The sequence below is a fragment of the Telopea speciosissima genome, chromosome 2 (genome assembly GCF_018873765.1).
Source record: "Telopea speciosissima isolate NSW1024214 ecotype Mountain lineage chromosome 2, Tspe_v1, whole genome shotgun sequence".
In the NCBI taxonomy this organism is placed as follows: Eukaryota; Viridiplantae; Streptophyta; class Magnoliopsida; order Proteales; family Proteaceae; genus Telopea; species Telopea speciosissima.
Genome location: NC_057917.1, coordinates 78,881,316 through 78,897,604, shown reverse-complemented (window position 1 = coordinate 78,897,604; position 16,289 = coordinate 78,881,316). Strand labels below are relative to the sequence as shown.

General features: G+C 38.4%; 2 protein-coding genes across 5 annotated transcripts; both read right to left on the bottom strand.

Annotated features, from left to right (window-relative positions):
- Window positions 1–189: 189 nt before the first annotated feature.
- LOC122652006 (nucleolar complex protein 2 homolog) lies at window positions 190–7,178 on the bottom strand. 3 transcript variants are annotated; one of them, XM_043845624.1, is made up of 12 exons: window positions 7,023–7,178; window positions 6,815–6,936; window positions 4,619–4,687; window positions 4,506–4,523; window positions 3,921–4,466; window positions 3,098–3,400; window positions 2,216–2,545; window positions 1,918–2,124; window positions 1,736–1,822; window positions 1,200–1,294; window positions 989–1,120; window positions 190–904 (listed from the first exon to the last, which is right to left on the bottom strand). In XM_043845624.1, the coding sequence occupies exons 1-12, from the start codon at window positions 7,039–7,041 to the stop codon at window positions 619–621; spliced, it is 2,214 nt and encodes a 737-aa protein (XP_043701559.1). In that variant the 5' UTR covers window positions 7,042–7,178; the 3' UTR covers window positions 190–618. The 3 variants fall into 3 exon arrangements, with proteins under 3 accessions (XP_043701559.1, XP_043701557.1, XP_043701558.1); XM_043845622.1 differs by having other exon boundaries at window positions 3,921–4,523; XM_043845623.1 differs by having other exon boundaries at window positions 3,921–4,523; window positions 6,815–6,915.
- A 3,349-nt stretch (window positions 7,179–10,527) lies between these two features.
- LOC122650266 (transcription factor PIF4-like) lies at window positions 10,528–15,275 on the bottom strand. Of its 2 annotated transcripts, XM_043843634.1 has the most exons (9): window positions 15,010–15,275; window positions 14,769–14,864; window positions 13,702–14,602; window positions 13,512–13,610; window positions 13,365–13,430; window positions 12,590–12,655; window positions 11,856–12,158; window positions 11,609–11,735; window positions 10,528–10,982 (listed from the first exon to the last, which is right to left on the bottom strand). In XM_043843634.1, exons 2-9 carry the CDS (start codon window positions 14,813–14,815, stop codon window positions 10,978–10,980), a joined length of 1,614 nt encoding a protein of 537 aa, XP_043699569.1. In that variant the 5' UTR covers window positions 14,816–14,864; window positions 15,010–15,275; the 3' UTR covers window positions 10,528–10,977. The 2 variants fall into 2 exon arrangements, with proteins under 2 accessions (XP_043699569.1, XP_043699568.1); XM_043843633.1 differs by lacking the exon at window positions 15,010–15,275 and having other exon boundaries at window positions 14,769–14,956.
- Between the last annotated feature and the right edge of the window lie 1,014 nt (window positions 15,276–16,289).

Genomic DNA, 16,289 nt, shown 5'->3' with positions numbered 1-16,289 from the left:
ACAAAGGTAGAATCAAGGGAATTGAATGTAGTTCTAGGGAGATTGCACTTGTAGTAATCCAAGAAGCTATACAATTAGTGAATGATGAGAGATGCTTGCAATCTTTCTCTGTGCCTTGTGATAATTCAAAAGCATCCTAAATATTTCTGCATGCTCATGGAGAATGGTAAAGGTGATCAAGGATATTACGCATGACAAAATTGTTCCATATTATCCATGCTCATAGAGAAGCAAATTATTCAGCAGATTACATGACAAAATTGCTCATGAGAATAGTGTTCATGGTTTCCACAATTGATCAATCTTTTAAGATTAGTCACATTGCAATCGATCAACCTTTCCTCCACAACCCTATTTCTCCTTGAATGGAAACTTCCATCCACCACAGTTTATAGTCTTACTGTGGAAGATGAGTCCAAAATTTCCATGAGTCAAAAAACTTAATGACACACTTCAGAGAGGAAGAAGTGGCCAATAGAACCACAGGTTTGCCAAATGTATCTAGGAGATGGGGATTTTGTTACCTTTTCATTCACTGCATTTATGCTCAATTGATTCAGAACCATTTGTTTGATCTTTCACTTGGTTTCCCTTACTGTTAAACTAGTTCAACACCTGCTACTTTGCCTGTTTAGTTCTCTTCCTCTTCTTTGGCTTCTTGCCATGGGAGTGTCCTTTATTTTTTGACGAATCCTTGAAAGGTTTCTGTTTCTGTGTTCCCTGTTTTGAAGACACCAATCTTGATTTATCCTCTTCCTCTGTAAAAGCGGTGTCACTCATCGAATCATCTTCGTCTGAACTTAATACCAACTCCTCCACAACATCCTCATCTAACGCTACCTCTTCTTGCTGTTTCCCATGTCTCTTCCTTTTCTTTGACTTCACCTGCTTTAGGTTTTCACTCCTGCATTAAGAAACATTTCAGTCCAACCAATTTTTGTAGGGGTGACAGGCATAAAATGCATAAGCTAACACAATTGGATCATACTTGGTACTGCTTCCTGGTAACCAGGATGAGCTAAATACTGCAGCACCTTCTTCTTCATCCTGAACATCGTCGTCATCATCAGATTCTGATTTCTTACGGCCAAAGACAGACGAGTGTGCTCCAACGATAACACTGACAATACAATTAAAATTTATTCAGAAGCATTTTTTTACTATGGATTTTAGACATGGCAAAACAGATGGATCCAAACCTTGATTCCACCATCGAATCACTTCTTTGTTGTGCTCTTTGGCGCAGAGTAACAACATATTGCGACAAAGGGCTGGTTCCTGATTCTTTCTCAGCCTAACATGAAAGAAAATGTTTGATAATTTACCAATGGGACCAAAGCAAGAAAACACATCCAGGGCGAGGAGAGTAAGGATTTAATCCATAGAAGAATCAAAATATGTCCATGCACACAATGGGATCACATGGGTCACCAAAATTTCTAATCTGTGAATCCTCAATTTGCATGCTCTGTCGTGGATGAATACCAGTCAGCCAGAATAAAATAATGTTTGGATGATCCTAAGCATCCAATATAAGGACTTTATGCTCCACATCTATTCAACCAAAAGTACATTTTATGATTTTAAGAGGTCCATAGTTTATGCACAATACTCTCCAACTGAATGGATCAAAACAACTCCATATAAATAGCAAAATAGTGCAGAACATGAATGTTCTATTTCTTTGATCATATCTGTGCATACCAGGGAAGGAAGCGAACATGGTAATACAAACCTCAAGAAATGATGCTGCGGCAGGATCATTCGGTAAAAACGAAACAGTCATACGTCTTGAATTTGTAAATTCAGCATTGGCCTCAATCTGTGGCATTGGAAACAAGGGAAGGGAGCAACATTGTTGAGAAATAGAAGCATGTTTGTTAAAAAACATAGGACATGTTAAGCACAGGCATGCACCTGACAAATAAGCTCCCTCATTTCTCGCCGAAACCTCTCAACTTTGGTAATTTTGCAAAAGCTTCGCAATCGTACAGTTGGAATAAATGCCAACTCAAAGAAAGCAATGGAATAGCTCCATTGAGCTAAATGTTCAGCAAGTTCTTCAATAACCGAGAACACACATGCCTCCTGAAATGCACGTGTCTTCAATACAGGCTTCTGGACCTGCCATAAGAAGTTTCCCAAGAATCCTGAGACAATGGAGCTTCTACAACGCAACAGGTTAACAGCATAGAAACTTTAAAATAAACTTTACCTTCAATAGGGTATGTAGATCAACAGCTTTGCCAACACCTCCAGTGGGGCGCCTATTCAGTTCTTTCATCTCCAGCATATCCAGCAGGAGGAAGGAAACAGGGACAAACATACTAGTGGAGGCTGCAATTCTGTTGAGCATTCTAGCACACCTCAACCTGAGCGGAAAGTAACGGGCAGTTGGAACCATACGAGCCACCCCAGAAATTATTTGGGTCAGTGGGTATGCAAGAGGTTGAAAATCAGGTTCAGAACTATAGGCACATATAGCTCCAGTCCAAAGCTCAAGGCAACTCATGAACTTCCATCCATATACCTTCTTATATGATTCCTAACAAAATCAAAAAAAATTTACTGGACACAATTAGGTACATGGTATCCACCTGGCTACCAACAAAAAGGCTACATCTAGCCGGACGAAAGAAATTTCAGGTTGTATTCTAACAGGGCAACTGATCAGAGAGCTTCCCTCACTTAGAGTTCATTCATTCTTGGGTGGTAGATGCAATATGCTACTACTCTAAGTACTTTTCAGGAAATGGGAACTAGATAAAAGCCTTAATTTTCTTAATTCCAGGCAATATAAAAGGTTTAAGGAGAAAATGCCCAGTGATATAAATGGGGAAATAAATTATTTCCTAGCAACAAAGGGGCACAAGAAATGTTAGTCTGCTCATGATTGAAAGATTCCATTACAATAATAATGAAAATAAAAAGAACAAAAATAAAACAGCTTTACGTACGAACATGGTAAGAGATGAAGAAGTAAACAGACCATTTGGGAGAGCAACCCACTAATGGCTGGAGAAACAATATTTTTCATATTAAGCACCTAATCTTATGATGATCAAATTCCTCTCTTCATTTCACTGCAAAATCATACCTTGGTTTTCATATTAAGTGCCTCTCGCAAAATCATAGCCAACTGTCGAATGAAAACAAAGGCATGCTGGTATGCAATTGGTAGGTCCACTCCACATAGTTCAATGACACAGTTTGCAAGAAATTGAAGATGCTGCAACTTTGTTGCATTTACAGACTGGCAATTCAAAACATAGGCCTTGTATAGTCCTTTGAAGCACTCATCCAAACAATCTGCTCCTACCCGAATGCACAAATCTCTTATAAACAGAAAAGAGACAACTGGAAGGGCACCACCCCCAGTACCCCAAAAGTGAAGAGTGACCTGAAGAAAGTAAGTCATACAAGTCATTCAACAAATTAACTAGAGAAAATTAAAAAATCACAATAACGGAAATTTTCAGATTCCAATGTAGTATCACAATAAAATATCAAACAGAGTACAGACATAAAGTGCACTGTTCGAGTGCTACTATCCTGATTTTGATTTCAAATCATCCTGATTGGCTTATTTAAAATATCCAATCACTTAAGCTAGTCAGGTGAGTAATGAACGAACCAATGATTGGATGATCTGGAGCCCACTGCATTTGATACGAATGTGAAGCACAAACCCTGTAGTACCATAAGTACAATTATAGGGTAGCATTCCTTCATTATTCTCAAAGATTACTTAAGGCATGATACGTCAATAAAGTAATTGTTATCTGCCTTAAGTTATGTAAATCTCATGTATTCCATCCACATTCCACTCTCTTGTCTGAGACATTGCCACTGACTAAATCTAGCAAGCAAATAAACATTCAGATGGAAGGTAAACAAACACCATGCAGATTTCTCCATACCTTAATATACTTCCTTAAGAAGCTTGGGAAGGCAGCCAAAAATACGGATGAGTATCTCAGACGCCTTAAAGTGAATGAAATCATTTCCGTGTCTGTCATTTGATTTAACACATGGAGGGCATTTCCAAGATATGACTTCACTAAATTGCCATGATTTTTCCACTGCCTGGTGCTCTTCAAATTTATTATGGCTTCTTTCTTTCCTCCAGAAGCAGGAAATTTCAACAATCTGCGAAGAATTACATCCATCTCATTTAGAACAAACAACATGATTTTATTGAAGACACTGCTAGACAGGATGCTAAATTTTGATGAAGGCTCCTCTCCCCCATCATCACCATGATGACAAGCAGTCCTAAAAGCTCGCATAAGTGAACGGATAGCGCCTAGCTTGCTATTTTCTTTGATTGCACTACACCAGGAATCAACCATTGCCATTGTAATTACATTCTTTGTTGGTTCTTGTACAGTCCTTCTAACACCAGCCCGATGCTCTTTGTCATACACGTCAGTTTCATCATCTTCTTGCAGTGCTTTTTCATCCACATCAGTTTCATCATCTTCTTGCAGTGCTTTTTCATCCACATCAGTTTCAGTATCTTGCTACACACAAACAGATAGTCAACATTATCTTTTTTGTGAGTATAACCGCATAAGGAATTAAAAGTAAAATGTGCAATATTGCAGCGGGCACTCACATCAATGTCATCATCAAATTCTAGAAGCTCCTTATCATGCTCCTTCAAGAACTCATAGAATTCTGGGTCCTGTGGAAAAAAAAAATTGAAAAGACTCAACAACAAGACTGGCACCAAGACCATGCATGCACACATAATGGCAAATAGGACATGGAATTGTTATACAAAACTAAAAATGTTTTAGTTATGTTGGAGGTGAACTCTCTGCAGATTGAACTTGAGCATGCTGTAAGGGAGGGGCTTCATGACATTGTGGTGAAAGGAGATTCAGCAACTGTTTTGGTTTGGATGAATTTTAGCACTTTGGTTCTGTGGAGGTTTAAATTTAATCATGTATTTAGGCATGTCAGATATTTGGTTTTACAGTCACATGGACTGCTTGTTCAGCTGGAAGCCAAGATCAACAAATGAAATGGCGGATCAATTGGCTAAGCAGGGTGTTCATAGGTTGAGGAGTTTTGGAAATTCATTGTCATGGACAGACGGGAGAATCTTTCTCCTCTAAAGGTTGTAATCCTGGATGTAATCCTCCATGCTCGTGTTATTTTGGGTGCTTTTCTATTGTCTTTGGGATCTTTTTATCATTCCTTCTACGATTAATAAATTTCTGTGATTGTTTATTGTAAAACGGGAAAAAAAAAGTTTCAGTAGTGAAAGATAATTCTAGAAGCAACCCAATGACATTTCAATTTCATATACTGTTGTAGGTGGAATTTTCGCAGTTTATTCCGATATTTACTGCCATCATCAAGAGAGGGCGGGCCTCGGTGCAACGGTAAAGGTTGCTCCATTGTGACCAAGTGGTAATCGCCTCACTGGGTTGAGTCTGGAAACAGCCTCTCTATGAAAACAGGGGTAAGGCTGCGTACATTATGACCCTCCCCAGACCCCGCAGTGGCGGGAGCCTCGTGCACTGGGTACGCTTTTTGATATATACTGCCATCATCAAGATGAACTTAATTTCAAATCATCAGCCAGAAGATGCAAAGCTGTCCAACTACAGGATTGATGTACCGTGCACAAATATGAAGAACCCAACGTGCTAAGTTAATTAAAGACAAACCCTGCTCCATCATAGGTACAAACTAAGAAAAAAATTTCCCTGGACTGTGGAGTTGATCAATTCCATCTAGGCTCTTCACGGCCTACCTAGTTGTGTGATGTGGAAGAGTGATGTGGCATATCTAACCGTTGGATATTTGGAAAATGGCCTGGATTAGCCATGCATAGACTTTCAGACTCAAATTGAATCACATAGCCTCCAATGTATTGGCATATTTTTCCGTAGTATTTTGATTTTTTCAGATGTCCATTATTTTCATTTCACCATTGGATTTTCAATGTTTACTTTTCCACTTGCCCAACCTTTTTTGGGCTGAAACTTGACATGTGAACAGGAGACCTTAGGGTCTAAACAACAACAAACTCAGCCTTATCCCAACTTAATGGGGTCGGCTATATGGATCCAATCAAACAAAGTAGGTAAAAACTGTGAAGTGAAGGAGAAGAATGGGAAAATGATATGAGAAGTGAAAAATGAAAAATGACAAATGGACGAAGGAAAATACAAAAAAAAAATGAAAGAGGAAAGAGGCACAGCCCAGGAAGTGTTCAGAAACATCATAGGCTCACAGGAAATTACATTAGATAAAAGAAATGCAAATCAGTTTCCAACTTTTCTACAACAGTTTCGTGCATTTTTAATATGAAGGAAGATTTGACGCCAAGCCCAGATTTATTCTTAATTTAAGTTTCAAAATATCAAAACATCCTAAAACTTTTCAAAACCTCTATTCAAGCACTTCCGAATTCACCATTCAGTTCTACTCTGTCATTTTTTTTCTCAAAATTCCACGAATAATGCATATCACAAATTCAAATTGACAAATCAGTACAAACATTACCTTTCGAAGGGGCAAATAACATAAACATAAATCTTAACTGACACCAGTATGGATTAAAACCCAGTATTATTTTACATACTCCTGTTGCCACAGATTCGACTCTAGCTCCTTCCATACTAAATAGTCTTCCAACAGACCCTTCTCAGTACATAAATGAATTATCGTCTACAACTCCAAATAATAGATGATTGTGAGGGGGGGGGGGGATGCAATATAGGTGTCCTCATCTAATAGAAATCTAAGATGAATTGAAATTGAACAGAATTAATGCACAAGAAGAAACAGACTCCACCTTTTCTTGAAGCCTTTGTAATTGCTCCACATGCTTCCTTGCTTTTTTCCGAGATTTGGAGAAGGGAGCGTTTGCCTCTTCCATCTCCTCTCCTTCCATCACTTCATCGTTGTCGCTATTATCTGTGATCACCACAACAATCAAACACTTTGAAAGAAACCCAAAATCAAAGCTGAAGAATTGAGAGGGGTTATTACAGAGCAGAAACCTGAACCTCGAGCACCCATGTTGAAGCAGACTTGGAGAGACAGTGATTAGTGAAGGCAGTGATGCCTAAAAGGCTTTAGGGTTTAGGGTTTATGGCGTTTGGCGTGAACTCCTCTCGCTCGCTTTTCTCTGTATTCTTTCTCGCCGTCTTGTTTAGAGACCCGGACTTTCGACCCACCCAGGAATGGGACCGGGTGAAGGTCACCGATTTCCCGGCTGGTTGGGCCGGAAATACCATCCCTGCATGGTTTGAGCCTTTGAGGTATCGTTCTTGGATCGGTGGATCCGGATCGGTATTGGATGATACCGATTCCTGGCCCCGATCCCTATCTGTGTAATGGTAATGGACCTTAGGCAATATTTGGATGTGAAGAAAAGAAAAGAACAAAAAAATTCAAAAAATTTGGATTTTAGGAGAGAGATAGACAACATAATTCAATTTTAATAAGTTTGGATATGAAAAAAAAAAAAAAAAAGAAAGATTTGGATAAAACGGACTAAGAGACTAATACTTTTAAAAAATTCGATGACTCAATGATCTAACCACAAGAGGCTTAAATATTGTTGGGCAAAAAATTTGCACAGCCTTAGCTCAATTTCAAAATTGTATGTAGGCACCCCTCTTAAGACTTTGATTACTATAGCAAGTTCACATCATCTACTTCCGTCTGCCCCTACTGCCGTGTGCACCCCACACACAAGTAAAGCAAAAGTTACCGCTTTACCCCTGCCCGAGTTCACATCCTCTACTTTCACCCTACCCGGTACTGCCTTGTGCCCACACACAAGCAAGGCGAAAGTTACCGCCTTACCCCTGCCCGAGCGAGGGTAAGGCAGTAACTTCCGCCTTGCTTGTGTATGGGGCGCACATGGCAGTAAGGGCAGGCAGAAGTAGAGGATGTGAATTTGTAACATCACCCCTGTAAAGTGTCTTATATGCCCCTCTTATTTTTATTGTTTTCCTATAATGTCCCTCCTCCAAGGCATGAAACTGCAAACTGTCTATGTAACAAGCCCTCTCCCAAAATGGTATGGAACAGTCAATAGAGAGGTTGGCTCAGGTTCACGTACGAGAACCATCTTGTAAGTGCACTGATGGAATCCACATGACTCGTCAATGGAGTTCAAACCATTTATGGATTGGAGCACAGATCAGGTCCACGTATGGGCCTCCAAGGTGGGACTTGATCCATGGGACCTGATAAATGAGATATCAAATTCTCTCTTTTAACACACTAATGTTTTAGACTTCTTGTTTACATGGATAGGCCCAATTGGGTACCTAAAGTGCAGTTGGGCACTTGGGATGGCTGGGATCTGGACCGAGCCCATCCCAGTCTCATTCTGGGCTTGCCTTGCTCAACCTAACCATAATAATATTTCAAATAGCCGGCATTTTTCTGGTTTTTTGGCCAGGCTCAAGAGATTTTCGCGGGTTTATGGTGGACTATCATCAGCTTATGGTGGAATATCACCAGCTTAATTTGTGATATTAAATTTTTTTGGATATATTTCAGATTATTTTGATATCGGATTGGGCTATTAAATTATCAACAAGTGAATCGTCCACTTCCAGTTCATTGGCTGAAACCAACTTTTAAAAAATTTGATGGAATATTGTTTATCTACTAATGTCAGGGTCGAAAAGAATTTATTCTTTTCAACTAGACTTTCATTTAGAATACTTTTAAGGAAAGAATGTTAAGATAATCCAAATCTTGATTGGATTACGATTAGAGACTAAACGATTAAGTTGCCGATTCGCCGCATTACCATTGATTAATTAATATTATTCTTTATTAATCCTCCCCATGATTAGGGAGAAGAAAGGACACTAATAATTAAAAAAATATTAATCTTAAAAATGTCAACTGAGCCAATTAATTGTTTATTTCAAAGACAAAAGAATTAAGTATGATAATAAGAAAAATATCTGAACATGATCAAAGAACTCAACTTGTGGATAGAGGGAATCTTAGAAAAAATCTGACCATGAAACTGAAGCCATATTTTGAGGTAGGACCCCCCCCCCCTTTGGACATAGCTTTCAACATCAAATAAAAGGTGGAAGAAAGAGGGACCTGTCTGCACCACCATATATGAATGTTATCTGTTTCTTGACATATTCTCTCTCACTCTGAGCCCACAAACCAGACCAAATTCTGGCTCTGTTTGACTTACATATCACAGAACCTGCTCAGAACCAATAATTTAGATTCAGAAACCAAACATGTTCTATCCATAACTTTAGTACCACTGTAAATAAAATATCAGAGAGAACATCCTCATTTGGGTGTCATTTTCTTACCATCATCCAAGGAAGGTGAGCAAGGAAACTTTGGATAGGTGATGACAGATATATATATATATATATATCCTGAAACTTTTCTTAAGAGACAGGAAGAGGTCTGGGGGAAAATTGATTCTTTCATGAGTGCCACTTGATGAATTTGAAATTCCTTAGTTCTTGTTTCTCCTGGCTAGTTGGAAACATGATACCAGATATCATGGCCTCTTCAAGATCAGGTTGTGGATATAGTAAAGATCTTGTTGGTTGTTCAGGGAATAAAAATGTCTCAATGATAATGTTTTAGATTTTTTAGCCTACTATAGAAAACATAATTGATATATATATATTGATTCCAGATCAAAGCACTGGATAATAAGCATAATGTTCAGAACTGGAAAATGAAGTAAAAAATGAGGGGGAAAAAGGACTGAGATTTTTTTTGAATTAAAATAAGAATTGAAGTTTATCCATGTTCATGTCTTTGCTTGTGGACAAGTGGGGTGAACTAGAATCAAAATATCACAAGATCAATAGGTAGCTGGCTAGCTTTATATTTAATAATTATCAAGGGACCACTGCCAACTAGCAAAATAATTCAAGTATGATCCAAGACAAAAGATTTTTGTATAATGTTTATCACTTTGTTGTTGCAGAGATACTAATGAGACTAAAATAAGTGTTTGATAAATATTCACTATTTTGCATTACAAATGCAGATTATAAGAAGGATTGGAAAATAATCTCTGTAAATTCCTTCTGGAGATTGGTTTTTTATTTTTAAGGGATACTTTTAAGTTGAGAGTGTATCTCTTTTTCCTAGATCAAGCTATATAACCAAACTAGAAATAGAAGGTACAACAAAGGCATTGGCCATTATTGGATGTCACAGACTCATGGCTGAAGCTGAAAGACATCCTACACAACCACATCACAAATTGTGATCTGCTAAGGATCAGTTCCAAACATTTGCAAAAGACACTCCTTCTGTATGGCAGTTATGTTACGTTCTGACCTTCCAAAGAAGGTTAGAAAATGGCTAAAAATCATCCATATCTGTCATTTTTTAACTAATAAATTTCATAGCTGAGATGGATCATTTGAACAGCATGGATTACTGAGAAAACTCCCCCTCCCCACCCCCCCCCCCCAAAAAAAAAAAAAAAACAAAAAGGGTTCCATGGAATAAGAAAATCAAATACACTAAGAAAAAACCAGAGGTTTGAGAGAGAGGACCAGGTGCTCATATATTAGAAACAGCTACAAATTTTGTACATTGCCCCATACTGAGACTTTCATACAAAACAATAACATGAATCTCTTTCCAAAATTTCAGTGGGGGATCATTATGATAATTGAACCAGAGATCAATTTACAGCTCAGATTTGAAGCTTGAATGCTTGATTGAAATAGTCCAAAGACTTCTCTGTCACCATTTAATTGATGATATGTACGTATGAGACCCTTCACCACAACTCTTGCAGTCATAAGTCATAATCATGGAAGTTCAGTAATTGTCTCCACCATGACAAACGATTTAATTGCTCCAATTGGTCCCTGGATGCAGAAGGACCTAGAGGAAGCCTTGATGTCTTCAAGTTCTCATGGCGGGTGTGTTCTGTTCACTGTGGGGACCATTAGCATCACGATAAAAATGAATTATCGGAGGTTAACCTGTTAACGTCACAGATGATAGTCATTATAGAGGTTTGTATTTGAGCATTTCTTAGAATGAGACCAAATAATAAGACAGGTTTTTAAATGACTAAAAAAGAGCAAAATTATATAATATAGGCAATGGTTTCTTACTTTCTCCCACGTGTCACGTTTGTTTTCGCTCCTACATGGAAAAATTTACCAGCAATGTGAATTGTAAAGGAAATATGTGGCCAATAAAGTGAGGGATCTTCATGACTAGCCACATATACAGTGCTTCCAGCCATGAGACCTATTCCCTACCATAAGATCCACATCTCCCCTTCAGGAGTGAGGTATTGAGCACAAACATTTCAGTTCTCCTAAAGGTACAGGGTGGAAAGGCAAACAAGTGGTTAGGTCTTTGTAATTCCATTTTTTTTAAACAAATATTCTTGCTCCATGATAACAGCTTAAGAACTCAAGTCTTCAAGGAAAAGCATCCATTTACAAAAGTATCCAACTTCAACTTAAAGATAGGTATGATTTCATCCAAACTGATGCCTTATCCATTAAACATCTAAATATGCTGACTCAAAATTCTCCTTAAGAATATTAGTTCCACAACTTTTAATATTATATATAAGAAAAGGAAATAGTCTTACCAAGTTTGTGGCTTTGAATATTGTTGATTGGAATTCCTCCATTGCAGGGTCCACCACTAGTGATGGGAGGAACCATTTTATGGCCTGGGGGCACCACTTGAGAACCATATCCAAACATATTCATTGACTGTGAAGACAAATCAAGGAGATAATCAGGGGAGTTAGAATTTGCATCTGGCTTTGGAAATTAATTGGATTCAAGAGACCAAAACAAACATCTCAGAGAAAAAAATATAAGACTACAGACCTGAGGTGCAGGTTGCATGTGCTGGTGGAAGCCCATGTAGTATGCATACTGTTCAGGGAAATTAGAATTTTGCATCTGGTTTTGGAAAGTAATTGGATTCAAGACTTGGGGTTGGCACATCACTGATTGGTTTGGTGTGGGAGATGCAGATATTGCTTGATCAACTATTGGGACCCTTGGCAATTGCATTGGACTGTGCATAGAGAGCAAGGAAGGTGGACCCATTCCCATACCCATTCGTGACATGTAGTGTTGGACACCAGGAAACATCATTGGTGCCATTCCGCTCCCCATCCACATTAACTAATACAGACAGACATGAAAAAAAAAAAAGTACTTAACTAAAAGTACAAGTTAACAATGAGAATAGCTCTGGAAAAGGGATTTGGGTATTGATATCGTATCAGCGGATCTGTAGTGGTATCTGCGGTGACCAATACCGATACTAGACTGACATGGTATCTGTGAATTGACTAAAATGAAATGATTGTAGGTAAGTTGTTTTTTTTTTTCAATCCCATATCGGCCCGATATGGACCGATACGGTCGATCCATATTGGTATCAGCATCGTCAGTGACTGATATGGCTGCCGATACTGTATACTAAAATCGTGCTCTGAATGTTCAGTGTGTCTTCTCAATTCATTCATACATTATATATAAACATTAATCTTTTGAAATTTTGAGAGGAAAGAATGAGAATGGATGTTGTTATGAGGCCCCAAGTTTCTAACCTGAACTTGTAACTGAAGTGACTTCAAGTACTCGATCGCCTCATCTAGCATGGATGCTTTGTCCGACTGTAGAATGAGTATTAATTCAGCATCAAAGTAATCAAATAAGGATCTTATGACAACAGGGAGCATAGTTTTCAAAGCACTAGGCGAACCAAGGTGGTCGAGTGGGGTCCAAAACTAAGGCAACACCAACAAGGCGCCCATTTAAAAAAAAAAGGCCCAGGTCGCCTAGGTGACAACCTTGACAGGGAGCATGATAGAGTGGCACATATTCAGAAGTTGTAACAAAATGTATAATTTACTTTTAATTCTCTTTCGCATCTTTGATCACATCAGCAACTTTAAAATTGCAGAAATTATTCCATTTACTCCTGCTGTAATGGATGTGTATGTGGGATGACTTGAGCCTTGAGCCAAAACTTCATATTCAACACTAAGGACTCCCTAAACTTGACAACTCTGACAAAATACAAAATATTCTTGCTATGGTTACTGGGACTGAACTCCAGCATATTGCTTCAGTGTTGCACTGATGGTTCCATGACCAGAGGAAGGGTAGTTGCATCAGTTCTGGTGCCAATGCCAAAGATTTGTAAAATCCCTTGAAGGTTTGAAGGGTTTCAACTCAAAGGCACAGTGATGAAACAGAAAACGCCACCAATTGAGATTGAGCTTCAGCTAAATCCACCAATCGAACACTTATTCTTTCAAGCAGGTATAGCTCTTGCTATTGTGAGAAATTAGACAAAAAAACCAGAGCGGAAAAGCAGACCTTGTTACAGTGTGGTATAAGCTCTTGAAGTGCCCTCATCTTCTCATTGATTCTGTCCCTCCTCCTCTGCATATAAAAGAGATACCATAAGAATGCTATTCATATAGTCAGCCAAAAGAAACTTACAGGCTATTCATTTGAACTTACTCTCTCTGACAGATTATGGACCTCAGCAGCACGGCTCTTGCGAGAAGACCCAGTTCTTTGAACTGCCTTATTTGCCTCAGCTGATTCAAATTCTGCTTCCTGCATGATATAAATGATACCATTAGCTCAGCAATTCAACTATGTTGAAATGCATATAAACAAGAGTTATATAATTGGAATGGGATTTTACCTCACTTAGGCACTCAGATTCATCAGCATCTCTGCTCTTTCTCTTGTTACTAGGAGTGCTACTAGACTGTTTGCCTGCTCTTCCAAAACTGCTCCCAGATCCACCGGAAGACGAAGTAACAGTTGGCTCAAGGGAACCAGTTAGTGCTCTCTCACACTTAGCAAACACTTTTCTAACATTCCCTTTGGCTGGTCCAGGCAATATGCCAGTCACGCAAACTCCTTTAGTGGAAACTCGACTCAAATTAGCCTCAGTTGCAATATGGTTGCTGCTGCAGTGGCTTGAACCAATAGTCATGGCTGAGGAGTCTCCAACCTCACCCCTTGTCACATTTTCCCGTCCTTGCTCTCCAATTAATCCTTTTACCGATCCTAAGGCAGTCTTGATTGGCTTTGAAAAATGGGGAAAGTTTACAACTCTTCCAATCTCATCCAAGTTAGGATCTTGCTGGGTTGAAGCAGGAACTTGCAATCTTGGAGGAGGCATTTGATTTTCAGATAAACAAGGGTCATTTGATTGTTTGAAAATGGGTGGTTGTGATCTCAGTGAACTATTAGTGACCACCACATTCTTCTCCTCAGCCACACCAAATTTAACATATTCAAATTGCTTGAATGGCTTATAAACCTCAGGGGGATTGGTAGTTGGAAACTCATAGAGGAAATCATAGAAGTCCTTTTCCAGAGAATCTTCAAGTGGGTATTGGATCCACGATGCCGTATCATCTTCTTGAGTCAAATTACTTGAATTTCCAAAAGCCCCATTTCCCTTGAGCATCGATTGATCAGTCTTTTGAACTTGTTTAGACTCATTAGCAATGAGACATGGTTTTCTATTTGTTCGGCTTTGTAACACTACTGGCCCATTTCTCCACAAGAGCTCTACAAGCTCGTGGTCAGGCCTGTATATCAAGTCAAGCATGTATAACAGTATAAGCCCTACTGAATTTGACAAACAAATACAGCTTCATTTTTTCCTATTTTTCTATCAGAACATTTAGCAGAAACTAATGAGCAAGCTGAAATAAGAAAGACACACACACACAAACACACAGAGTTGCCACTCACCCCATGGATTTCCTCTGCTGTCCCAGAGGGAGGAGATCACCTTCCATATTCCACTTGGAGACACAGTGATTCACGGGCCGGCAGACAGTAGTTACTCTGGAAACAAGAAAAGATGAGTAAATGAAAAACCAGCATAAATAAAGCAAGACCTCTCACAGTACAAGAGCGTAATCATGACAAAAAATAATTGTACCAAACTATAAAACTAAAAACAGTAAAAGGTCTGCGTGCCAAAACCTACATTATAATAGAAGAATGAGGATCAAAAGCAATAAAATGCAACTATACAGAAGAATCAAAACTGCCCTTTTCAAAATTCCCAAATAAGGAATTTGAAAGTTGCCGTGGGACATAAAAGCAATGGACAGAAACCCAACTTATCGAAACCACTTAAATAGAATGCCTCAGTTTTAGATTCTCCAAGTCACAGCCACAAAAAAAAGCAACCCAAAAAAGGCAAAATTTAGAAATAAATGCAAGTATAAATATGGAAACATAATTCCAAAGTAACCCCACAGAAATGGGAAAAAAAATAAACTGAAGTAAAACTAACTTCGAAAAAGGGAGAAGAAGAAGAATAGACGAGAAATTCTGCAAGTAAGAAAATACAATGGCTAAATAACTCACAGAAATGCAATAAAAAATAAGTATGAATTGCAGAATCACTGGGTCATCTATCTAGAACTTCTTAAAAAAATTTTAAAAAGCAAGAATTTTTAGCAGCAAGAGAAGAAGCCCAAGAAATAATCCACTAGAGGAGTCAAGATAAAGCAGAAACCATAGTTGTTCCGGAAAGAAGAAAAAATTAAAATCCCAAATAGAAACAAGCAAATTAAGAAGCAAGAGAAACCCATTTGCATTGTTAGCAAGCATTCTTTCTGAATTCCAACACTTACCAACGTTCAACCTTTCTTACGTCTTTCAGCAAAAACTTAAATTTGACAAAACAAGAAAAGGCACCCAAAAACCAAAAAGGAAATTAATGAAAGAAATCAAGTTTACCTGATTCAGAGCCCCTTCTGCTTGGTATGCACAGAAAATTCTTCCCAGAGACTCCAAAGTGTGTAGTTAGTGTATGAACCTTAAACTTCACTGAGAACGTTTTAGCTATAGGTAGAATGGAAGACGTCATATATAGAGAGAGAGAGACTGATGGGGGAGAGTTTTTCATAACTAGACAGACAATCCATCTCTTACTGTACGTGTCACCCCTCAGAGGGTCACCAAATCTGACGGTAGATCAGTGGGTCAACTTAGGTTGCTGCTTTCGTCTTCTTCGATCAAAAATTTCTGTGATGTCCATAGATTTTAAAGCTATCTTTGACAGATGGGCATCTTTTGTCTACACCATATGAAGCTCGCAGGCATTAAATGGAAACAAACAGTTCATGGAATATATGAAGGCATCAAGAACTAGGTACTGTAAAGAGAATTGTGGATAATAAGAATTAAAATCATGATCTTCATTGGTGGGTTTCAAATTTGTTCTGTAATTAATTCAAAAGAAAGAAAACAAAAAAA

Bases quoted from the DNA above. Each gene is read 5' to 3' on its own strand.
- LOC122652006 (XM_043845622.1), bottom strand. The intron at 1,823-1,917 runs GTGCATGCCTGT...CCAATGCCACAG, and splicing joins TGAGGGAGCTTATTTGTCAG to ATTGAGGCCAATGCTGAATT. The intron at 1,295-1,735 runs GTTTGTATTACC...CTTTCATGTTAG, and splicing joins CCGCAGCATCATTTCTTGAG to GCTGAGAAAGAATCAGGAAC.
- LOC122650266 (XM_043843634.1), bottom strand. From the start codon at position 14,815: ATGGAAGGTGATCTCCTCCCTCTGGGACAGCAGAGGAAATCCATGGG. The intron at 14,603-14,768 runs GTGAGTGGCAAC...CTTGATATACAG, and splicing joins CAGCAGAGGAAATCCATGGG to GCCTGACCACGAGCTTGTAG. The intron at 13,611-13,701 runs GTAAAATCCCAT...TATATCATGCAG, and splicing joins AATCTGAGTGCCTAAGTGAG to GAAGCAGAATTTGAATCAGC.